At 38.3% G+C, this 27,389-nt stretch overlaps 1 protein-coding gene across 2 annotated transcripts in view; it reads right to left on the bottom strand.

The window, feature by feature from the left end:
* GABRA3 (gamma-aminobutyric acid type A receptor subunit alpha3) overlaps positions 1-26,994 on the bottom strand; it is a 154,724-nt gene extending 127,730 nt beyond the window's left edge. Inside the window, exon 1 of one of the 2 annotated variants that reach the window (XM_027097958.1) lies at positions 26,788-26,994. In XM_027097958.1, coding sequence (XP_026953759.1) covers positions 26,788-26,966 — 179 coding nt within the window. In that variant the 5' untranslated portion in view covers positions 26,967-26,994. The remainder of the gene's footprint in view (positions 1-26,787) is intronic. The other variant, XM_027097959.1, reaches the window with a different exon arrangement.
* Between the last annotated feature and the right edge of the window lie 395 nt (positions 26,995-27,389).

Raw genomic sequence — 27,389 nt, forward strand, 5'->3', positions numbered from 1 at the left:
TAGTCCTATAGGTCTCAGTTTTACCCATTCTTACTTTGGACCCAGAAGGTCGCCATTAATAGATATATAATAACTATTCATAGCATCCAGTTAATCGGGGCAATAAGAGACAGGTTAACAGTTAGAAGGAATCTTGAGAGGCAGTCAATATGTCTTCCCACCAAAATAGTAGGCACATCTGAATTGAATAGTTCTTACTCTAAACTGCCACTCCCTGGCTGATAAACTTTGAAAAGTCATTTTGAACCCAAATTCCTTAGTTCATAAACCGAATTCAATTCACATAATCGTTCAATGCATCTTTAATGAGCATCAACTGTGTGTCTATAGAAAAAAAACAGAGCAGAAAAAAGGTAAAGGTAATCGCTCCTCTGCTTACAGGTGTTCTGAGACACTCAAATGATAAAATAGATACACGTGGAATGAAAAAGGTACCTAGGCCTAAAAAGTCTGGAGACATGAATTTGAATTTATTAGTTGAGTGACCTTAAGCAAGTCACATAACACCTCTACTAATAGCCTTCTCATCTTTAAAATTAAAATAACTTCACTGATATGTTGTATCAATATTAAATAATGCATTAAAATTTCCAGACTTAATACTTAATATCTAGAAGTATTCAAAGTTTGTTTTCTCTTTTGTAAAATAGTAGCTTATGTACTTGAATGCATAATTCAAATGTAAATAGTCACAACAAAATATTGGCACCCCCATCAGCCAAAGCCATAAGGAAAGCTTTGGTCAAAAAGCACTGGAAACCAGTGAAGACTAGAGGTGATTGGCTGGTTTAGTGAAGAGTACCACAAGTGATACAGATACCTCATTTGGAAGGGGGAAGAAAGAAGGAAACTGTAGTGCAGAGCTAACTGACATCAATATGCTGAAGAGATAAAAACAGACACCCTGTCAGGTCTTGGCTCACATTTAACTTAATCACCAATGTTCTGAATCCATCTTACATGGGCTGTGGGGAGAGAGGCTACAGGAGCTCAATTGATTTTGTGAAAACCTCTTTCTCATTTTCCCTTAACTCTCACTGTGGGGAATCTTGACCCTGGTTAGCCTAGTTTGATTTCTGGGAAATAGGTCTATGAATTGAATGAAAAGCCAATTTTTTTATTACTGGAAGGGGATAAAAAGTAGAATCCTCACAGAGTCATAGCAAGCTATAAAGGGCTTCAGAGATATCTACTCCAGGTGGATTTATAGATGGAAATTGTAAAGTCCCTGAACATAAGTTTTAACCACACTGACTGTTAATGGAAAAGTTAAAATTTGGATCCAGAATTCCTGAATATAAAGCCAATATACTGTGCTGCCTCTCTTACTGAAATAATAATTTCCTTGATGATGCATTTCCATCCCTTTCTGACTCTGTGCTGATAGCAGCATTCTTCACTAATAAATTTTAAGTCAAAAATTAATGCAAAATATCATTCCAAAACAATTTTCAATAGATTTCTCTATGATTTTGCACTTGATTCCTGATAAATTTTTCTTCTTATGTGGTCAATTATTGCAGGGGGAGCTGGAATCTTGTTTAATCTAGAACACAAGTTAGAACTCTCTCTTCTTAAATAACTGAAGTGCAACAAGCTGAAGATTCTGTAGTTTGTACCCATCCAAAATAGTCTGGGGAAACAACAAAGAATCATAGTATGTCAGGATTATGGAGGACCTTAGAGACCATATAATTATTTCTCTTCATTTTACAGATTGACAACCTAAGACACCAACAAAAGAAAGGGATTGTTTAAAGCCACATGCTTATTAAGTTGATGAGACTGATGCAATAACCATGCTTGTTTTGCCTTATATCTGTCATTACTGGCTGGACTAAATATGATATTAATAATGCATCATTTAAAATGAAAATGATGTTACTAATACAGTATCTATAGGTTAGGCAAGTTTAGTCATCTTTTTAGTCTTAAAAATGGAATAGTGGTAAATCCAAAGAACTAGGGTCAAATGAACAGAGTTTTAGTCCTGAATCTGCCACTAACTGATCATGTGAACTATTTCCTTACATGTGACACAGAGATAATTCCCCAACTTATAATGCTTTCGGAAGAAATAAGTAAATAAGATAATAAACCATAAAATTGCTTTGTAAATGGTAAAGCTCAACATACATTGAGGTTGATCATTCCTTTTCCCCCAAACTCCTGAAGATGTAATGAGACACCTTTGAAAGATATGCACTTCTATGCTATGGGAAAAGTTAAGCTCACCAAGTGATTAAGTTCAGGGTAAGTAATAAGTATTAGTTCAACTACATTGAGAAAGGACCCTGATGTGTTTATGTCAGGGGGAAGCAGAAGAGGCACAGATGTGGAGTTGCTGATACAGTTCATAAAACAACCTAAAGAGAGGATAAATTTACTTCATTAAAAGGATGGCATTTTCCCTAATACTGTATTATCTCCTGGGGGAGAACAGATTTTAAAAATAAAGAAAATCCAAAATTACTATGCAGAAGGTAGTGTCAACAAGATGGAGAGGTCTCAAAGCTCATCTCCCCCTTACACACACACACACACACACACACACACACACAAATCCATAAGAACAATAAATAACTACAAACTGAAGAAAACAGCTAAGGGAAAGCTCTAGAAAACAAAGAAGCAGTAGCAAAAACCTGAGGAGCTCAAAAATCAAGGATGGCCACATAGAAAAGTACAGGAAGCATGCTACCTATGTCACCTCATCTCCCAGTCAGGACCTGCTCTGCACCTGGAAGAATCACCTCTGAGGAAGTTCACCACACAGGGAGAAGGAGGGCAGGAGAACCCCAGCAAAAAGCCTCACCACTGTGGACATTTGCAGCTTTTGCTACAGAGGTCTCCCACAGTCTTTCTTGATTCTGATGTCAGTTGATGAAATGGAGTGGCCCCCTCTACATCTCTACTCCCTGGAGCTGTCACTGAGGTGAGACTTGCCCTCAGGGTCCCCAGCTGCTGCTGTGCCCCACTCTTAGAAATCAGATGCCACAGCATCTTGCCATATACGAGATTGGAGCTGCCTCTGCTCTTCACTCTCCCCTGGCCACAGTCAAGGCTTTGTCCCACCTTCACCAGGAAAGCCTCTTCTGCCCTGGTCTAGCCTCCTTGGTTATAAGTCACACTATGGCTGCCATTATCCAGGCTTTGCTGCTGCTGCCCTGAGTCCCACCCACCAGGTTCCAGGACAAGGCTCTGAATCATCATTGCCAGTGGTGCTAAAATTGCCCTAAGCCCCACCTCTTGGGTCCCAAGTCACTCTTAGACCTCCATTATCAGGGTCCTGATGCTGCCATCTGGGACCCACCCACTGCATTCCAGGTTGTGGCTCTGGGTCTTCATTGCATGGGATGTGGCTGCTGCCCTGGGCCACACATCCCAATCCGAGGTCAAGACTCTGAACTGTCATTGCTGAGGTGGACTCCACTGCCCTGAACCCTGAACTCTGGATTCCAGGTTGTGTCTCTGGCCCATCACTGCTGAAACCAGGCTACCTCTACCCTGAGCTCTCCACCAACCCCCATCCCAGATCAACGCTTTGAAACATCATTCCCAGGTGTGTTACCACTGACCTGAGCTCTCCCCTCAGGTTTCAGGTTAGGGCTCTGACACATGATAGCTGGGACTAGGTAGCCACTTCCCTGAGCCCCATCCCCTGGGTTCCAGGTCACAGCTCTGACCATCATTGCCAGCACTGTGCTGCCACTGCCCTGTGCCCAGGTCCCTGGATCCCAACACATAGCTTTAACAGACTACTACCAGAGTTATGTTACTGCTTTCCTGCAACTTCCCCCTGGGGCCAGAGTTGAAACTTTGACCCACCATCCCCAGGCTATGCTACTACTGTACCCTGGCCCCTGGGCTCAAGCCACCATTGTACCTTGTCATCCCATGGCTTGTGGAACTGCTGCATTCTGCCCTCTCCCTACCAGCCAGAGTCACAGCGGTGAGCCCCTGAGACCCAGGTACTGGTTCCATGGGATATCTACACATGCCCACATCCTAAAAACCAGTGATATAGCTGCAGCAAGTGCACCTGTGCTTCAGGACCCAGGTGCTGTGTTAGTTCCATGTGCACTGGATCCTCGGGCATTAGCTCTGAGGGTTCTATGTGTCAGCATGCCAGACCAGGCATTGAGAAGGATCTCCTCAGGTAGAACACCCTCCCATGGGCAAAAAAATAAGGGGTGAGAACAGAAAGACCCCAGTAGCCTTAGCCTCTGAAGATTCCAATAGCCCTATCTGCCATTGCCACCTGCAGGTCCTCTGCAGCCTTGGCCACAGAAGACACCCACAGTCTGGCCAATGGCAATGTCTGCCAATGGAGCAGCATGGAGACTACACCACTGTGCCTCACCAGGAACCAAGGATGCTGCATCCCACCCAGCTGGTGCCTTTTAAAGCTACCTCCAAGTGAAAGTCTTTCACTACTGTAGCCAGTCCAAAAAGAATGGAAGAGGTGAGTGCACCCTTAAATGCACAGACATCAATACAAACCAATCATAAAAATGAAAATGTAAGGAAATGTGATACCACTAAAGGAACAAAATAATACTCCAATAACTGACCCCAAAGAAATGGAGATCTGTGAGTTATCTGAAAAAGAGTTCAAAATATAAAGAACTCCTACATGCCAATTAGAAAAAGAGAAACAGCTCAATTGAAAATGGGCAAGGGATAAGAACACATGGTTCATGAAAGAGGATCCAGAAATGTCAAGACACACAAGAAAAGATGCTCAACGTTACTAGTAACTGGGAAGATGCAAGTTAAAACACCAAGGGGATTCATCTCATAGCCAGCATACGTGCAAAGGCTGAAAAGTTTGGTAATAGCAAATACTGGGGAACATGTAGGAACCAGGAATTATTCTGAGGGTCAGATGATGCAATTACTTCCAGGAGCAATTTGACAGGATCTAACGGAGTTGAAGATGTACAGTCCTTGTGACTCAGCAATTTCAAGTCCATTGGACTCTACTAGAAACCTCCTTGCCTGAGCATAAGGAGGAAAGTAGCAAGTTTTCTCTACTGTACTGTTCTTTTGGTTTTGTTTTGTTTTTTGCAGTATGTGGGCCTCTCACTGTTGTGGCCTCTCCCGTTGCGGAGCACAGGCTCTGGATGCGCAGGCTCAACGGCCATGGTTCATGGGCCCAGCCGCTCCACAGCATGTGGGATCTTCCTGGACCGGGGCACGAACCCGTGTCCCCTGCATCAGCAGGCGGACTCTCAACCACTGTGCCACCAGGGAAGCCCATACTGTACTGTTTTAATTGCAAAACATAAATATGGAATAACGCTTGCTCAGTTAGAGAATGAAAGTGTAAACTCTGGCTTTTGCATATGATCCTAGACAGCAATGAAAATGAGTAAATTAGATTGACATGTATTAAGCCAGATAAAGCCCCAAATCAAAAATCTGAATAACATTGGGCTTCAAAAGGATATGTATAATTTGACATCATTGTACAATTTTAAAACTCATAAAAGTTTTATATTTTAGACAGTTGTGAACTGTACATTGAGTAAAGTATAAAAATGCATATCTGCATAGTGTTCAATTATTATAAAGTGAACCTCTATGTAACCAAATAACCAGAACCCCAAAAGCCCCTGTGCGTACTTTTCTAATCCAACCCAGCCCCTCCTGTTCCCCTATAGGTAACAACCAGCCCGAATTTTTGTGTGTATAATTAATAATAATAATTGTAAGGATGCTCAATGAGATTCAAGTGAACACAGATAGACAAATCAATGTACTCAGGAAAATAATACATGAACAAAATGAGAAACTCAACAAAGAAACAGAAATTTTTAAAAAATGAACCAAACAGAAGTTCTGAAGATGAATACAATGGATAAAATGAAAAATGCAATAGACAGCTTCAACAGTATGCTCAATCAGGCAGAAGAAAGAATCTGTGAGCTTGAAGACAGATAGTTTGATATTATCCAGTCAGAGGAGAATTAAACAAAACAAATTAGAAATTAGAATGAAAAAAGTGCTGTATAGCTCAATATTTTGTAATAACCTCAATGGGAAAAGAACTTTAAAAAGAATAGATACAGGTATATGTATAACTGAATCACTTTGCTGTACACCCAAAACTAACACAACATTGTTAACCAGCTATACACCAATATAAAACAAAATTTAAAAAACAGAAGGGAAACAGAGACTTTACTCTTGGAGGACACACACAAGGTCTTGCATGCATCGGGACACAGGGCAAAAGCAGTGACTTCATAGGAGCCTGGGGCAGACCTACTTGCTGGTCTTCGAGGGTCTCCTGAGGAGGCAGAGGGCAACTGTGGTTTTCTTGGGACATAAAAGCTGGAGGTGAACACACCTGGGAGTACCCATCTGAAGGCTGACATCTTGCTTGGACATTAGCACCAAGACCTGGCCCAATTCAACAGCCTCTAGACTCCAGTGCTGGGACATTTCGGGTCAAACAGCCAACGGGGCAGGAACACAGTCCCATCCATCAACAGACAGGCTGCCTAAAGACTTCCTGAGCTCACAGCCATATCTAGACACTCCCCTTGACATGGCACTGCCCACCAGAGGGCCAAGACACACCTCCACACACCAGTGGGCAGGCACCAGTCCCTCCCACCAGGAAGCCTGCAGGAACCTCTAGACCCACCTCACCCACCAGGGGGCAGACACCAGAAGCAAGAAATATACAGTCCCACAGCCTGTGGAACTGAGTTCACAAACACAGCTCAGAATCTACCTTGGGGCCAGCTGGTCCCTGGCCCGTGGGTGATGAGAGAGTACTACTGGGGCATATAGCACATCCCATACAGATGGCCACTTCTCCAAGCTGGAGAAACATAGCTAACCTTCCACATACATAAAAACCCAAATAGAAGGTTTAGAAAAAGTGAGACAGCAGAGGAATATGTTGCAGATGAAGGAATAAGATAAAACCCCAAAAGAACGACTAAGTGACATGGAGGTAGCCAATTTACCAGATAAAGAATTCAAAGTAATGATCATAAAGATGATCCAAGATCCTGTGAAAATAGTGGATGCACAGAGCAAGAAGTTACAAGAAGTTTTTAACAAAGAATTAGAAAAAATAAAGAACTGAACAGTTGAAGAATACAATAACTGAAATGAAAAATACACTAGAAGGAATCAATAGTAGAATAAATGAGGCAGAAGAAGAGATACATGAGCTGGAAGACAGAGTGGTGGAAATAACTGCCATGGAACAGAATAAAGAAAAAAGAATGAAAAAAATGAGGACAGTTTAAGAGATTTCTGGGACAATGTCAAATGCAGCAATATTCACATTATAGGGATCCCAGAAAGAGTAAAGAGAGAGAAAGGACCTGAGAAGATATTTGAAAAGGGAATAGCTGAAAACATCCCTAACATGGGAAAGGAAGCAGTCACCCAAGTCCAGGAATCACAGAGAGTACCATACAGGATCAAGCAAAGGAGGAACTGGCTGAGACACATAGTAATCAAACTGACAAAAATTAAGATAAAGAGAAAATTTTAAAAGCAACAAATAACATACAAGGGAAACCCCATAAGGTTATCAGCTGATTTTTCAGCAGAAACTCTGCAGGCCAGAAAGGAGTGGCATGATATATTTTAAGTGATGAAAGGGAAAAACCTACAACCAAAAATACTCTACCCAGCAAGGCTCTCATTCAGATTCGATGGAGACATCAAAAGCTTTACAGACAAGCAAAAGCTAAAAGAATTCAGCACCACCAAACTAGCTTTACAACAAATGCTAAAGGAACTTCTGTAGGCAGAAAAGAAAAGGCCACAACTAGAAACAAGAAAATTATGAAATGGGAAAGCACACTAATAAAGGCAAACATACAATAAAGGTAGGAAATCATCCACACACAAATATGATATCTAAACCAGTAATTGTGAGAGGAGGAGAGTACAAATGCTGGATATTTCCAATACATTTGAAATTAAGAGATCAGCAATTTAAAACAAGCATGCATATATGTAGACTGTTATATCAAAACCTCATGGTAAACACAAACCAAAAATATATAATAGATATATACACAAATAAGAAACAGTAATCCAAACACAACACTAAAATAGTCAACAAATCACAAGAGAACAAAAGAGGAAAGGAAGAAAAAAGACCTACAAAAACAAATCCAAAACAATTAACAAAATAGCAGTAAGAATATACATATCAATAATTACCTAAATTTAAATGGATTAAATGCTCCAACAAAAAGACACAGACTGGCTGAATGGATACAAAAACAAGACCTGTATAAACGCTGTGTACAAGAGACCCACTTCAGACCTAGAGACACATACAGACTGAAAGTGAGGGGATGGAAAAGTATTCCATGCAAATGGAAGTCAAAAGAAAGCTGGAGGAGTAATACTTATATCAGACAAAATAGACTTTAAAGACTAAAGTCTTTAAAGAGACAAAGAAAGACAAGAGACAAAGGACACTACATAATCAAGGGATCAATCCAAGAAGAAGATGTAACAATTGTAAATATATATGCACCCAATGTCGGAGCACCTCAATATAGAAGGCAAATGTTAACAGACATAAAGGGAGAAATCGACAGTAACACAATAATACTGGGAGATTTTAACACTCCACTTACATCAATGGACAGATGATCCAGACAGGAAATCAGTAAGGAAAACAGGCCTTAAATGATGCATTAAACCATATGGACTTAATTGATATCTAGAGTGTTTCATCCAAAAGCAGCAGAATACACATTCTTTTCAAGTGCACATGGAACATTCTCCAGGATAGATCACATGCTGGCCCGAAAAGCAGCCTCAGTAAATTTAAGAAAACTGAAATCATATCAAGCATCTTTTCTAACCACAACATTATGAAGCTAGAAATCAACTACAAGAAAAAACTTCAAAAAATACAAACAGGTGGAGGTTAAACAATATGTTATGAAACAACCAATGGATCATTGAAGAAATCAAAGAGGAAATAAAAAAATACCTAGAGACAAATGAAAATGAAAACATGATGATCCAAAACTTATGGGGTGCAACAAAACAGTTCTAAGAGGGAAGTTAATAGAGATACAAGCTTACCTCTGGAAACAAGAAAAATTTCAAATGAACAACCTAACGTTACACCTGAAGCAACTAGAGAAAAAAGAATAAACAAAACTCAAAGTTAGTATAAGTAAACAAACCATAAAGATCAGAGCAGAAATAAATGAAATAGACTAAAAAACAATAGAAAAGGTCAATGAAACTAAAAGCTGGTTCTTTGAAAGGAAAAACAAAATTGATAAACCTTTAGCCAGACTTATCAAGAAAAAAAGGGAGAGGGCCCAAATCAATAAAATTATAAATGAAAAAGAAGTTACAACCAACACCACAGAAATACAAAGGACCGTAAAAGACTACTACAAGCACCTATATGCCAATAAAATGGACAACACAGAAGAAATGAACAAATTCTTAGAAAGGTACAATCTCCCAAGACTGAACCAGGAAGAAATAGAAAATGTGAACAGAACAATTACAAGTACTGAAATTGAACCTGTGATTTAAAAACTCTCAACAAACAAAAGTCCAGGACCAGATGGCTTCACAGGCAAATTCTATCAAACATTTAGAGAAGAATTAACACCTATGCTTCTGAAACTACTTCAAAAAGTTGCAGAGGAAAGAATACTTACAAACTCATTCCATGAGGCCACCATCACCCTGATACCAAAGCCAGACAAAGATATCACAAAAAAAGAAAATTACAGGCCAATATCACTGATGAACATTGATGCAAAAATCCTCAACAAAATACTAGCAAACCAAATCCAATGATACATTAAGAGGGTCATATACATGATCAAGTGGGATTTATCTCAGGGATGCAAGGATTTTTCAATATTCACAAATCAATCAGTATGATATACCACATTAACAAATCAAAGAATAAAAAACTTCTGATCATCTCAATAGATGCAGAAAAAGGTTTTGATAAAATTCAACATCTATTTATGATAACAACTCTGCAGAAAGTGGACAGAGAGGTAACATACCTTAACATAATAAAGGCCATATATGACAAACCCACAGGTAATATCATACTCAATGGTGAAAAGCTGAAAGCATTTCCTCTAAGATCAGGAGAAAGACAAGGAGGTCCACTCTCACCACTTTCATTCAACATAGTTTTGGAAGTCTTAGCCATGGAAATCAGAGAAGAAAGAGAAATAAAAGGAATACAAATTGGAAAAGAAGAAGTAAAACTGTCACTGTTTGCAGATAACAGGATACTATACATAGAAAGTCCTAAAGATGCTACAAGAAAACTACTAGAGTTCATCAATGATTTTGGTAAAGTTGCAGGGTACAAAATTAATACACAGAAATCTGTTGTATTTCTATACACTAACAATGTAAGGTCAGAAAGAGAAATTAAGGAAACAATCCCATTTACCATTGCATCAAAAAGAATAAAATACCTAGGAATAAACCTACCAAAGGAAGCAAAAGACCTGTACTCCCAAAACTATAAGATGCTGATGAAAGAAATCGAAGACAACACAGACAGATGGAAAGATAAACCATGTTCTTGGATTGGAAGAATTAATATTGTCAAAATGACTATACCACACAAGGCAATCTACAGATTCAATGCAATCCTTATCAAATTACAAATGGCATTTTTCACAGAACTGGAACAAAAAAATTTTTAATTTTTATGGAAACACAAAAGACCCTGAATAGCCAAGGCACTCTTGAGAAACAAAAACGGAGCTGGAGGAATCAGGTTCCCTGACTTCAGACTATACTACAAAGCTACAGTAATCAAAACAGTACACTGGCATTTAAAACAGACATAGGTCAATGGAACACGATAGAAAGCCCAGAAATAAACTCATGCACATATGGTCAATTAATCTATGAAAAAGTAGGCAGGAATATACACTGCAGAAAAGAGAGTCTCTTCAGCAAGTGGCAGGGGAACATTGGACCGCCACATGTAAATCAATGAAGTTAGACTACTCACACTATACACAAAAATAAACTCAAAATGGATTAAAGACCTAAAAATAAGACCAGATACTATAAAACTCCTAGAGGAAAACTTAGGCAGAATACTCTTTGACATAAATTGCAGCAATACCTTTTTGGATCCGTCTCCTAGAGTAATGGAAATAAAAACAGAAATAAACAAATGGGACCTAATTAAACCAGAAAGCTTTTGCACAGCAAAGGAAACCATAAACAAAACAAAAAGCCAACCTACAGAATGGAAGAAAATATTTGCAAATGATATGATTGAAAGGGATTAATTTTCAACATATACAAACAGCTCATACAGCTCAATATCAAAAAAAAAAAACAACCTAATCAAAAAATGGACAGAAGGTCTAAAAAGACATTTCTCCAAAGAAGACATACAGTTGGTGGAAAGGCACATAAAAAGATGCACGACACTGCTAAGTATTAGGGAAATGCAAATCAAAATATAATACACCACACCAGTATCACCTCACACCAGTCAGAATGACCAACATCAAAATATCTACAAATAATAAATGCTGGGGAGAGTGTGGAGAAAAAGGAACATTCCTACACTGTTGGTGGGAATGTAAATTGGTACAGCCACTATGGAGAACAGTATGGAGGTTCCTTAATAAACTAAAAATACAGCTACCATATTATTGATCCTACAATCCCACTCTGGGGCATATATCTGGAGAAAACCATAACTTGCAAAGATACATGCACCTCACTGTTCACTTTAGCACTATTTACAGTAGCCAAGACATGGAAGCAACCTAAGTTTTTCATCGACAGATGAATGTATAAAGAAGGTGTGAAATATATATATATATATATATACACACACACACACATACATGCATATACACATACATACACACACCAATGGAATATTTCTCAGCCATGAAAAGAATGAAATAATGCCACTTGCAGCAATATGGTAGGACCAAGAGATTATACTAAGTGAAGTAAGTCAGACAGAGAAAGACAAATATAATATGATATCACTTATATGTGGAATCTAAAAAAATGATACAAATGAACTTATTTACAAAACAGAAGCAGACTCACAGACATAGAAAACAAACTTATGGTTACCAAAGGGGAAGGGGGGAGGGATAAATTAGGAGTTTGGGATTAAAATATACCTACTACTCTATATAAAATAGATAACCAACAAGGACCTACTGTATAGCATAGGGAACTATATTCAATATCTTGTAATGACCTATAATGGAAGATATTATAAAAAAGAATATATATATATAAAAAACTCAGTTATACATATAGGAGTTACTGAGCTGTATACCTGAAACTAACACATTATAAATCAACCATATTTCAATAAAAAAAATTTTAATAAAAAAGAAGTTAATCTTGAAGAAGAAGCATAAAAAAATAAAATACATTTTGTCTAACAGGAAAAAAAATAGTTACAGCTATAATATTATGTTGATAGATACATAACATAAAAAGATGAAAAGTGAGGCATCAATATAAACTGTGGGGGCAAGTAAATGTGTAAAACTTTCTTATGCAATTGAAGTTGTTATCAGCTTAAAATAGAAGATTATAAGATACATTATGAAAGCCTCATGGTAACCACAGAGCAAAAGTTAGATACACAAACAATGTAGAGAAAAGAATCAAAGCAACCCACTAAAACAATCATCAACTAACAAAGAAAGACAGCAAGAGAGGAGGAAGGAAACTAAGGAACTTCAAAACAATCAGAAATCATTATTAAAATTTAGTGATAGTAAGTCTTTATCCAATCATGTCTTTAAATATAAATGTTTTAAATTCTTCAATTAAAAGACACAAAGAAGCTAAATGGATAAAAACAACAACAACAACAAATACCAAGGCCCATCTATATGCTGCCTATAAGAGGCTCACTTAAGCCTTAAGCACACTCACAGGCTGAAAGTGAAGGGATGAAGGTATTTCAAGCAAATGGAAATGAAAAGAGAGCAGGGGTAGCCATATTTATATCAGACAAAAGATACTTTAAGTAAAAAACTGTAACAGGATACAAGAAGGTCATTATATAATGATAAAAGGGTCAATTCATCACAAGGATATAACAACTGTAAACTCATGCACACTCAATGTTGTAGCACGTAAATATATTAAACAGTTATCAATGGATCTGAAGGGAAAAATAGACAGCAATGAAATAACAGTAGGGGACTTCAATACCACACTTTCAATAATTGATCCATCATTCAAATAGAAAATGAATAAGGAAATAATGGATCTGAATGATACCTTGGACCAAATAAACCAAACAGACATTTACAGAACATTCCATCCAACAGCAGCAGAATACACATTTTCTCTAGCACACACAGAACATTCTCCAGGATGGTTCATGTAATATATCATAAAACATGTCTTAGCAAATTTAAGAAGATTGAAATCATAAAAACTATGTTTTCCAACCACAGAAATATGAAACTAGAAATCAATAACAGGAGGAATGCTGGAAAATTGAAAATATGTGGAATTGAACAACATGCTCCTGAACAACAAATGGGTTAAAGAAGAAATCAACACGGAAATCAAGAAATATTTTGAAACAAATGAAAATGGAAGGACAACATATCAAAACATGTGGGATGCTGCAAAAGCAGTTCCCAGAGGGACATGTATAGCAATAAATGCCTACATTAAGAAACAAGAAAGATCTCAAATAAGCTAGAAATAGAAGAACAAACTAAGCTGAAAGTTCACAGAAGAAAGGAATTATCAAAGATCAGAGCACAGAGCTTCCAGGAAGATGGCGGAAGAGTAAGACACGGAGATCACCTTCCTCCCCACAGATACAACAGAAATACAACTACACGTGGAACAACTTCTACAGAACACCTACTGAACACTGGCAGAAGACCTCAGACCTCCCAAAAGGCAAGAAACCCCCCCACGTACCTGGGTAGGGCAAAAGAAAAAAGAATAAACAGAGACAAAAGGATAGGGACACGGGACCTGCACCAGTGGGAGGGAGCTGTGAAGCAGGAAAGGTTTCCACACACTAGGAAGCCCCTTCGCGGGCGGAGATGGTGGGTGGCGGAGGGGGAAGCTGCGAAGCCACGGAGGAGAGCACAGCAACAGGGGTGTGGGGGGCAAAGCGGGGAGAGATTCCCACACAGAGAATCAGGGCCGACCAGCACTCACCAGCCCAAGAGGCTTGTCTGCTCACCCGCCGGGGCGGGCGGGGCTGGGAGCTGAGGCTCGGGCTTCAGTCAGAGCGCTGGGAGAGGACTGGGGTTGGCGGCGTGAACACAGCCTGCAGGGGGTTAGTGCACCATGGCTAGCTGGGAGGGAGTCCGGGGAAAAGTCTGGACCTGCCGAAGAGGCAAGAGACTTTTCCTTCCCTCTTTGTTTCCTGGTGCACGAGGAGAGGGGATTCAGAGCGCTGCTTAAAGGAGCTCCAGAGACAGGCTCGAGCCGCAGCTAAAAGCGCGAACCCCAGAGACGGGCAGGAGACACTAAGGCTGCTGCTGCTGCCACCAAAAAGCCTGTGTGCGAGCACAGGTCACTGTCCACACCCGCCTTCCGGGAGCCTGTGCAGCCTGCCACTGCCAGGGTCCCGGGATACAGGGACAACTTCCCCGGGAGAACGCACGGTGCACCTCAGGCTGGTGCAATGTCACGCTGGCCTCCGCCACCACAGGCTCATCCCGCACTTCGTGCCCCGCCCTCCCCCTGGCCTGAGTGAGCCAGAACCCCCGAATCAGCGGCTCCTTTAACCCTGTCCTGTCTGAGCGAAGAACAGTCGCCCTCTGACGACCTACACGCAGAGGCGGTGCCAGATCCAAAGCTGAGCCCCTGGGAGCTGTGAGAACAAAGAAGAGAAAGGGAAGTGTCTCCCAGCAGCCTCAGAAACAGTGGATTAAAGCTCCACAATCAACTTGATGTACTCTGCATATGTGGAATACATGAATAGACAACGAATCATCCCAAATTGAGGAGGTGGACTTTGAGAGCAAGATTTATGATTTTTTCCCCTTTTCCTCGTTTTGTGAGTGTGTATGTGTATGCTTCTGGGTGAGATTTTGTCTGTAGAGCTTTGCTTCCACCATTTGTCCTAGGGTTCTATCTGTCCGTTTTTTCTTTGTTGTTGTTGTTGTTTTAAATTTTTTTTCTTAATAATTATTTTTTATTTTAATAACTTTATTTTATTTTACTTTATCTTCTTTCTTTCCTTCCTCCCTCCCTCCCTCCCTCCCTCCCTTCCTTCCTTCCCTCCTTTAGACAACGAATCATCCCAAATTGAGGAGGTGGACTTTGAGAGCAAGATTTATGATTTTTTTCCCCTTTTCCTCTTTTTGTGAGTGTGTATGTGTATGCTTCTATGTGAGATTTTGCCTGAATAGCTTTGCTTCCACCATTTGTCCTAGGGTTCTATCCGTCCGTTTTTTTTTTTAATTTTTTTATTTCTTTTCTTTTTTTTCTTAATAATTATTTTTTTATTTTAATAACTTTATTATATTTTATCTTATTTTATGTTACTTTATCTTCTTTCTTTCTTTTTTCCTTCCTTCCCTCCTTCCTTCCTCCCTCCTTTCTTTCTTTCTTTCTTTCTTTCTTTCTTTCTTTCTTTCTTTCTTTCTTTCATTCTACTTCTACTAATTCTTTCTTTCTACTTTTTCTCCCTTTTATTCTAAGCCATGTGGATGAAAGGCTCTTGGTGCTACAGCCAGGAGTCAGTGCTGTGCCTCTGAGGTGGGAGAGCCAACTTCAGGACACTGGGCCACAAGAGCTCTCCCAGCTCCACATAATATCAAATGGTGAAAATCCCCCAGAGATCTCCATCTTAACACCAGCACCCAGCTTCACTCAATGACCAGCAAGCTACAGTGCTGGACATCCTATGCCAAAAAACTAGCAAGACAGGAACACAACCCCACCCATTAGCAGAGAGGCTGCCTAAAATCATAATAAGGCCACAGACACCCCAAAACACACCACCAAACATGGACCTGCCCACCAGAAAGACAAGATCCAGCCTCACCCACCAGAACACAGGCACTAGTCCCCTCCACCAGGAAGCCTACACAACCCACTGAACCAACCTTAGCCACTGGGGACAGACACAAAAAACAACGGGAACTACGAACCTGCAGCCTGCAAAAAGGAGACCCCAAACACAGTAAGATAAGCAAAATGAGAAGACAGAAAAACACACAACAGATGAAGGAGCAAGATAAAAATCCACCAGACCTAACAAATGAGGAGGAAATAGGCAGTCTACCTGAAAAAGAATTCAGAATAATGATAGTAAAGATGATCCAAAATCTTGGAAATAGAATAGACAAAATGCAAGAAACATTTAACAATGACCTAGAAGAACTAAAGATGAAACAAACAATGATCAACAACACAATAAATGAAATGAAAAATACTCTAGATGAGATCAATAGCAGAATTACTGAGGCAGAAGAATGGATAAGTGACCTGGAAGATAAAATAGTGGAAATAACTACTGCAGAGCAGAATAAAGAAAAAAGAATGAAAAGAACTGAGGACAGTCTCAGAGACCTCTGGGACAACATTAAACGCACCAACATTCGAATTATAGGGGTTCCAGAAGAATAAGAGAAAAAGAAAGGGACTGAGAAAATATTTGAAGAGATTATAGTTGAAAACTTCCCTAATATGGGAAAGGAAATAGTTAATCAAGTCCAGGAAGCACAGAGAGTCCCATACAGGATAAATCCAAGGAGAAACATGCCAAGACACATATTAATCAAACTATCAAAAATTAAATACAAAGAAAACATATTAAAAGCAGCAAGGGAAAAACAACAAATAACACACAAGGGAATCCCCATAAGGTTAACAGCTGATCTTTCAGCAGAAACTCTGCAAGCCAGAAGGGAGTGGCAGGACATATTGAAAGTGTTGAAGGAGAAAAACCTGCAACCAAGATTACTCTACCCAGCAAGGATCTCATTCAGATTTGATGGAGAAATTAAAACCTTTACAGACAAGCAAAAGCTGAGAGAGATCAGCACCACCAAACCAGCTCTACAACAACTGCTAAAGGAACTTCTCTAGGCAAGAAACACAAGAGAAGGAAAAGACCTACAATAACGAACCCAAAACAATTAAGAAAATGGGAATGGGAACATACATATCAATAATTACCTTAAATGTAAATGGACTAAATGCTCCCACCAAAAGACACAGATTGGCTGAATGGATACAAAAACAAGATGCATATATTTGCTGTCTTCAAGAGACCCACTTCAGACCTAGAGACACCTACAGACTGAAAGTAACGGGATGGAAAAAGATATTTCATGCAAATGGAAACCAAAAGAAAGCTGAAGTAGCAATTCTCATATCAGACAAAATAGACTTAAAAAAAAAGATCAGAGCAGAAATAAATGAAATAGAGACCAGGAAAACAATAGAAAAGATCAATGAAACTAAGTGCTGGCTCTTTGAAAAGATAAACAAAATTGGCAAGGCTTTAGCCAGATTAACTAAGAAAACAAGAAAGAAGACACAAATAAATAAAACTAGAAATGAAAGAGGAGACATTACAACTATAGCACAGAAATATAAAAAATTATGAGAGACTACAATTATATGTCAACAAACTGGATAACTGAGAAGAAATGGATAAATTCCTAGAAACATATGACCCACCAAAAAATGAATCATGAATAAACAGAAAATCTAAAGAAACCCTTAACAATTAAGGAGATTGAATCAGTAATCAGAAAACTCCCAAACACAGAAAAGCAAAGGATCAGATGGTTTCACCAGTGAATTCTACCAAACATTTAAAGAGGAATTAACACCAATCCTTCTCAAACTGTTGCAAACATCTGAAGAGGAGGGAACACTCCCAAATTCATTTTATGCAGCCAGCATTACCCTGATATCAAAGCCAAATAAGACACCACAAGAAAATAAAATTACAGACAAATATCCCTGATAAAGATGTAAAAATTCTCAACAAAATATTAGCAAACTGTTTTCAAAAGCACATTAAAAATATCATTCACCACCTCATTACAAATAGCTCAATTTCGTTTCTTTTTATGGCTGAGTAATATTCCATTGTATATATGTGCCACATCTTCTTTATCCATTCATCTGATGATGGACACTTAGGTTGTTTCCTTCTCCGGGCTATTGTAAATAGAGCTGCAATGAGCACAGCACAGGGAGACCAGCTCGGTGCTTTGTGACCACCTGGAGGGGTGGGATAGGGAGGGTGGGAGGGAGGGAGACGCAAGAGGGAAGAGATACGGGAACATATGTATATGTATAACTGATTCACTTTGTTATAAAGCAGAAACTAACACACCATTGTAAAGCAATTATACTCCAATAAAGATGTAAAAAAAAAATCATTCACCTTGATCAAGTGAGATTTATCCCTGGGATGCAAGGATGGTTTAACACATGAAAAACAACAAATGTAATACACCACATTAATAGAATGAAAGATAAATATGATATAATCATCTCAACAGAGGCAGAAAAAGTATTTGACAAATACAACATCATTTCATGATGAAAATGTTCATCAAATTGGGTATAGAAGGAATATTCTTAGCATAATAAAGGTCATCTATGACAAGCCCACAAATAACATCATACTCAGTGGTAATAAGTTAAAACTCTTTCCTGTAAGATCAATACAGAGATGCCCATTCTTACCATTTGTATTCAACATAATAATAAAAGTTCTAGCCAGAGCAATTAGGCAAGAAAAAGAAATAAAAACACCCACATCAGAAAGGAGAAGTAAAATCATTTCTGTTTGCAGATGATATAATCTTACATGTAGAAAACCTTGAAGACTCCACTAAAAAACCGTTAGAACAAATAAATGAATTCAGTAAAGTTTTAGGATACAAAATCAAGACACAGAAATCAGTTGCATTTCTATACACTAACAATGAATTATCTGAAAGAGAAGTTAAGAAAGCAATCCCATTTACAATAGCATTGAAAATGATGAAATATTGAGGAATAAATTTAACCAAGGAGGTGAAAGACCTGTACACTGTAAATTATAAGACATTGATTGAAAGAGATTAAAGAAGACACAAATAAATAAAAAGATATCTCAGGTTCCTGGATCTGAAGATTAATACTGTAAATATGTCCATACTACCCATAGTGATCTACAGATTCAATGTAATCCCAGTCAAAATTCCAAAGACATTCCTATTCACAGAAATAGGAAAAATTATTCTACAATTTGTTTCAGACCACAAAAGACCCTGAATAGCCAAAGCAATCTTGAGAAAGAAGGGCAAAGCTGGAGGTATAACAATACCTGATTTCAAGCTATATTACAAAGCTATAGTAATCAAAACAGTATGTTACTGGCATAAAAATAGGCACATAGATCAGTGGAACAAAATAAAGACCCCAGACATAAAACCTCACAAATATTCTCGACTAATTTTTGATGATGGAGCCAAGAACACACATTGGGGAAAGGACAGTCTCTTCAATAAAAGATATTGGGAAAACTGGATATCCACTTGAAAAAGAATAAAACTGAACCCCTACCTTACACCACTCACATAAAATTAACTTGAAATGGACCAAAGATTTAAATGTAATACCTGAAACTGTAAATCTCCTTGAAGAAAACATAGGGGAAAAGAGCCTTGACATTGGTCTTGGCAATAATTTCTTGGATAAGTCACCAATAGCACAGGCAACAAAAATTAAAATAAACAAGCTGGGCTACATTAAACTAAAAAGCTTCTGAACAGCTAAGGAAACAAGCAATAAATGGAAAAGAAAACCTACAGAATGGGAGGAAATACTCCCAAACCATATATCTGATTAGGAATTGATATTCATAATATATAAAGAACTCATACAACTCAATAGCAAAAGGGAAAATAATCCAATTAAAAAATGGGCAAAGGACCTGTGTAGGCATTTTTCCAAAGAAGACATACAAATGGCCATCAGGTGTGTGAAAATGTGTTCAACATCACTAATCATCAGGGAAATGCAAATCAAAACCACAATGAGACATCAACTTGCCTGCTATGATGGCTTTTTATCCAAAAGACAAGAGATAACAAATGTTGGCAAGGATGTGGAGAAATAGGAACCCTTGTGCACTCTTTGTGGGAATGTAAATTGGTATAGCTATTATGGAAAACAGTATGGTTATTACTCAAAAAGTAAATATTGTACTACTATATTATCCAGAAATTCCACTTCTCGGTATATATCTGGAGGAATTAAAATCAGTGTTGCACAGGGATATCTGCATCCCCATGTTCACTGCAGCATTATTCACAATAGCAAAGGTACGGAAACAACCTAAGTATCCACCAATGGAAAAGAAAATGTGAGATATACACATACACACACAAACACACACACATATACAAGAGAATATGGCATGTGTATGAGAAAGAAGTCAATCCTGCCATTTGTGACAACATGGATGGACCTTGAAGGCATTGTGCTAATTGAGATAAGTTAGAGAAGGACAAATACTGTATGATATCACTTATATGTGGAATCTAAAACAACTGAACTTGTGCAAATGATAGTAGAATGGTAGTTACCAGAGGTTAGGGTTGGTGAGGAAATGGGGAGCTGTTGTTTAAAGGTACAAACTTACAAGTAGTAGATAAACAAGTTCTGGAGCTCTAATATACAACATAGTGATTATAGTAAACAATACTATATTATAAACTTCAAGGTTACTAAGAGACTAAATCTTAACTGTTCTCAACACAAAAGAAATGATAAATATGTGACATCATAAAGGCATTAGCTAACTCTACTATAATCGTATTGCAATATATAAATGTATCAAACCAAAACATTTTTCACCTTAAACTTACACAATGTTATATGTCAATTATATCTCAATTTTAAAAAGTATTTTTAAAAATTCCTTTTCAGATCATGTATCTGCAATGTTCACAGACCTTTCATAAGTCTTCGTGGTTACCAAATAAAATCCAACTCCTTGGACTGATATTCATGGCTTTCTGTGAATCTGCAATCTATTCCCAATATACTTTTACAGGTGTACATTCCACTACTTCTCTTTCTGACCAGAAATCATAGCCATATTAGATTATTCACCATTTCCCAATACTCCCCATGTTTTCATTTTCCGAGTCCAGTCATTCCAATAAGTGGAAAGGTCTAGCTAAAAATTCAGCACTAGGGATACCAGTTATATACTGGGAAGGGAATGAGAAACACCTGGAATTCAATAACATACATTCTAATGTTTTTACAGAAGCCACTTAAAGAAAAAAGAATAAACTGATTTTTGACTAGAATATGTCCAATATATCTCAAAAAGACAACTGTCTTTTTCTTAAATGGCTTCTATAGACTGGTTATGAAACTAAAGAAGTATTAGCTTAAGACACACCCATTCGCTATGTGGTCCACCTGTTCACACTATTTGCAGAATTAAAGTAAAATAAAAACCAAGTCCTTCATACCTTCTTAGTAACTAAAAGCCACTGCTTCACAGAAACACACGAGAAGATCTGACTACTGTATCTTGTGAATGATTAAATGACAAGGTACTAACCTTAGAGATATGATTTCATATGTGAACATCAGCAGGTGTACCCTAACTTAAAATGGGTTGTATTCCAAAGTTTGCAAAGAATTAAAGGCACATTCTTCCTTTGAAACAATGCCATAAAGGGTAGCTACTTTTCCAGGCAAGGCTACACAAGTCTTTATTTCTCATAATTTATCTGAATGATTGTAATTGCCAATGCATGAGCACTATTTCAGCAACATTTCTCATTAAGTGGACTTTCATAGGCCAGCCTGAGAACCATTTATAACACTGCCAATGTGGAGAAAAGAATTATGACACAAAAGAAGGGAAACTACAGTACTAGGCATATTCTCTTCCCCACTATTATTTACTCTCTACCCCACAACCATGGCCATGACCAAAGCAATGAGCTGGTCATGGCCTCAAGTCTCTCAATCAATCCTAGTGACTAGTATCCTTACAATGGAGAGTCCTGACAGTCATCACCTTAACCAAGAGATCACATTTAGCATCAGTAATACTGAGATGACCTTGCCTCCTGACATGATACAATAGGAAGTCATAGTGTCATCTACCAAATATTCTTGATCCTGCCTTCAAATGTCCAGCTCTGCCCTGTGTTACAAATTCTACACTTCTACTTCAAAATGGAAAATGGTATTTCTTATTCCTCTAGGTCCTATAAGAAAATTACACTTGCCCCATTTTAGCACAGGCTAGGCAGTCATGTGGCTGAGATATTAAGTATTCAGAGATTGAGGTATTACTATACATAAGTAGATGCTCACGTACACAAAATAAATGGACATGTGCCTAATTCATACTTAAAATTGACCAAACACATGAAAACCAATACATTGTAGCAATTAATAGCATGTACTCTGGAGCCAGACTGTCTGGGTTTCAGTCCTGGCTCTGCCACTTTTTAACTGTGTGAGCTTTGGCAAGTTACTTGACCTCTCCGTGTCTCCATATTTTATCTGTGAAACAGGAATAATAGCAGCACCTAGGTAGAAGGTCTGTTATAAGGATTATATGGATTAACCTATGTAAAGCACTTAGAATAGTGCTTGGTACATAGTAAGAGTTATTTAAACATAAGTTTTAAAGTAACAGGATAGGATATGAAAACTATAAATAAGAATAAAGTATTGAACTAAGTTTCAAAAAAATCTAATTAGAGAACAAAGGAGAGTGTTCAGTTTTAAGCAATGTCTGGAAAATCATATCATGTCAGGAGAATAGTTGAAAGTAATAAGAGTTTCAATAAGAGTTGAAAGTAATAAGAGTTGAAAGTAATAAGAGTTAGACAAGAAAGCATGGAGTAGCTCTGAGACCTGTTATGTGGAAAAGGAAGCAAGTGCCACAGGGGCCTAAAACTGGTAGGCATTAGAGGAAGGTGGACTTCTGCTCAATATAGGAAGCACTTTCCAATCCCTAGAGCTATATGCCCATGGTAATAATGCAGTTTACTACTGGAGGGATTCAAACTGGTAGGTCAATCATAAAGCATAATGCAAGAGGGATTCTTGATCAGGGTAGGAGCTTAGGACTTAGAGCTTCTCAGGTCCCACATCTGATTCTTAAATTTTAAGATTTGGTGATTGAATGGTAAAAGTATTAATGTATTGATTCCATAATAGAGATTATATACACATAGAAGAGATTAGACTTTGCATACTTATAATTCAAGTCAAAATTAGCTTGAGACATTCCCACTCAACATGTGCCATGCCTGTCCACATTATTCACTGAGTTAAAGTAAAATAAAAACCAAGTCCTTTATGTTTCTCTTAGTAACTTAGTATTTACATGTGTGGCCACAGGTGCCAGTTTATTCTGAGATTAAGAGAACTGAGAAAATATATTTCACAATGAAAGCAGACACTTACAAGGACCTATGGAACATGGCACCAAGTCAGACTATGAATGTGACAAAGAGACAATGAATCAACAGTTCAACCATTTCCTCTTAAATTCACAGTATCTGCTCTCACCACTGCCAGCACTATGTAATCTTGTTGCAGAAAAAGTGGTGATATGGTGTCATGTAAATGTACAGCCTTGTGCCCAGTGTCTTTCATTTCCCCTTCCAGATATATTATACACTCTTCACCCTGTTCTCTTTCTTATAACGGTAAACTATATGAACTATATCAGCAGGGCTGCCACAGCCTCTGGCTTCAGAAGACAGAGGGAAAAAGAAGGGAAAGTCTGGGTATGTAATCTCTTGGCTCTCTCCCTGTGAAATCTCCTCCACTAAAGATCTCTTCACCTCTTAAGTAAACTTGTTTTACATGACATACCTACTGCTGGCCTTAGGTTCTTGCTGTATCTGTTGGGGGTGTATCTACACCCAGACCATACCTTTACTGTTAGGTCCTTTGCAAATGTACCCTCCTCAAATAGTCTTATTTGAAATGTACCATCTGTATTCTTTGGGATCCTGTCTGATACACATCTCAAGTTTCAACAAATCTCAGTCAGACCTGGACAGAATATCCATTTGGCATTTACTTGCTACTGAGGTTGACCCATCATGAAATTGCTTATATTCAACCATTTTGACCCAGAGAAATGACATTTTCATAATGCTCCAACCTAACACTGTTCACACATATAGTTCTCATTTGTTAATGGTCAAACGAGGAAGCAGAAGTATAAGAAATTCCTTTATTACATGAAGCTGAAATTGTTCCCTGTAGCTTTTCTTTAAAAATATGGGACTTGGAATCAGAGACTGGTGTTCTAGACCTAGCTCTACTATTAATTTTCTGTAAAGTCTTAGAAAAATAAATTTCCTTTTCTGGAACTCAATTTCTTCATGCACAAAATGAGGAATCAGACTAGATGCTCTCTATGCATTTTCCCATGTCTGCTATTCTAAAATTTCAGAATCCCATATTCCTAACTATACTGTAAGTTCTTTGAAAACAAGGACTGTGTCCCCAAAGTATTGTTCAAAGATTCCTTACATCAGAATCATGTGGGGCACTTGATAAAAATGCAAATTTTAGGCACTATACCCAGAGCTACTAAATCAAATTCTCCACGTGTGGAGCCTGCTTCCTTGCTTACACATACCAAACATTGAGAACCATTGCATTTAGAACATGATTAGAATATGTTAGAACAAAGTACTGGTCAATAAACCAGTACTCCTCAACAGTCTCTGCTTTTTCAAGCAGGATGTTTTGGCCTTCTCTTTAATATAATTATTGAAAGGCTTGATTATTTGATTTTCTAAGCACCAACAGGACATAAACAAACTGATGTAAACAGGAGAGGTGACAACTGACACTGAGGATGGAGACACAAAAAGAAAAATAGCACATATAGGATAAACACAATGAATGCTCTTTATGATGATCAGAGAGTCACCAAGAAGTGGGACTATTCTGTTCAAAATCCTTGTTTAGGATTATTAGATAGCATGCAATACATTTTTAGAGAACTTTAATTCTCAGAGTTAAAATTAAAAAGCCTGGGCTTCCCTGGTGGCGCAGTGGTTGAGAGTCCGCCTGCCAATGCAGGGGACATGGGTTCATGCCCCAGTCCGGGAAGATCCCACATGCCACGGAGCGGCTGGGCCCGTGAGCCATGGCCGCTGAGCCTGCGCGTCCGGAGCCTGTGCTCCGCAACGGGAGAGGCCGCAACAGTGAGAGGCCCGCGTACCGCAAAAAAAAAAAAAAAAAAAATTAAAAAGCCTTTAACATTTGAAGAGGTAAGATTCATTTATTTAGAATTTCCATCTTATTTAGAACATCTATCATGCCCAATGAAATCACATACATGAGAAGTTAATAAGACAGAATTAGTCTTTTTTTTCCCATACTGGGATAAAGAACAAAAAGGGCCACATGGGCCATGTTTCTAAGGACATATCAGTCCAGTTGTGTAGCCCTCAGCCCCAGAGATTATTGTTGAAAATGCTGATAGAAGATGGAAAGACTCAGAGTACATTAAGATAATCAACTCTGCAAAAATAATTAGGAACAAGTCCTAATGCTTCCAAGTATATGGGACAATAGCCAAACGTAAAACAACAACAAACACTACCAAAGAATAAAATATCCTCCGTAATATTGAAATATGTAGAGGCTAAGGGGGTGATTTCTAGTAATGATATTCTCTGAATGAGGTTGACTTTTAAAGTCAAAAGAAGTTCAAAATAGCTGAAGAACATAAAGTTTGGTGACAGGAGGACTAAAAATAAGGGTGACAAATGGGTGGAGGCTGGGTCATACTGGGTCTTATAAAATCATATTAAGGAGTTGGGACTTTAGGGATAATAGAAAGTCATTAAGTAACTCTAAATAGGACAGATATAATGCAACATGCATTGTGGAAGAAACACTGGCTACATACTTTAGGAAGTAAAACCAATTAGAGACTCTTGCAGTAGTCCAAGTGGAAGACAACATCGGATTAAACTAGGGTGGTAGCAGGAAAGTTGGAAAAAAGTAGATGAATCCAAGGAATGTGGGAGGAAGAAATGACAGATCTTAGGGATTGATTGAATCTGTAAAGTGAAGGGTAGAAAGCATAGCCATAAAAGCATGAAGAAACCAAATATAGAATTTACTGTTACTACTACGTCAAGATTTCTTTTACTATGCCAGTAAAACCATCCCCCAGCTACTTCAGGGTATTACCATCAGCTGAAGGGAACCATCTCACTGTAAAATGCCTGGGAGGACAATGACTGACTGAGATGAAGCTACAAAAGCCATTCATGCTCCGTATCTCCCCATGGGGTCAAATGGAAGCTACACTTCAAGTGAAATCACACCTTTGTTTTACTTTTGCTCCTTCCCTATCTCACTTCCCTTACTTCTTACAAGTTTCCCTCCTTAACAAATGAATCTACATATGCAACAGAAACAGACTCACAGAGATAGAAAACAAACTCATGGTTACCAAAGGGGAAAGGGAGGGGGAGGGATAAATTAGGAGTATGGACTTAACAGATACACACTACTATATATAAAACAGATAAGCAACAAGTATTTACTGTATATCACAGGGAACAATATTCAATATCTTGTAACAACCAATAATGGAAAATAATCTGAAAAAAAGAATATTTATATAACTGAATCAGTTTGCTCTACACCTGAAATTAACACAATATTGTAACTCAACTATTCTTCAATTAAAAAAAAAAAGCTCTGGTCAAAGGCAATAATTTATCACAGTCTTCTTTTGTTCTAGGAGTTAAGAGTACTTACCCGCCAATATCGTGCTTTACAAAGTCCCCAGGTTCTTGTCGCCTTGATTCCCCTTGGCCAGTTGTTCCAGGGATAATATTAATCAGGAAGAGAACCCCAAGGCTAGTCATGTAGAACTGACTTATTTGTGTGATTATCATCTTCTTAGGCACCAACTTGGAGAGACCTGTGAGTTCCATGTTCAGGGAAAGAGGAAGGGGAAAGGAGTAGAAGACAAAGGGAAGGAGGAAGAAGTGGTGAAAAAAAATATTTTATTCAACTCTATTAGAGCCATTTAACTTCCAGAATATACAGCTACTAAATGCTTACTGTTACAGTCCTCCTTCTGCAGTTCATCAATGCCACCAAAATTCACTCCTGGCATATCCCTCTCTTGATTATACCAGAGCCTAACCAATAGAGGGTAGTATAAAGACTCTAAATCAGTAATTGGAAGACTTAGGTTACAACGCCATCTTTTTCCCTGTCTTCTTTTAACTAGGTGAGTCACAGAACTTCTCCTAGCCTCAGTTACCTCTTATAATCTGAGATCTTAAAATAATCTCTCATGTCTTCACTTTATTTTTCCCCCATCCTGTTTGATTTTTTACTATCACAAATGC

The sequence above is a fragment of the Aethalodelphis obliquidens genome, unplaced genomic scaffold (assembly GCF_003676395.1).
Source record: "Aethalodelphis obliquidens isolate GAN/ISIS:26980383/991018 unplaced genomic scaffold, ASM367639v1 scaffold118, whole genome shotgun sequence".
Taxonomy (NCBI): domain Eukaryota; kingdom Metazoa; phylum Chordata; class Mammalia; order Artiodactyla; family Delphinidae; genus Aethalodelphis; species Aethalodelphis obliquidens.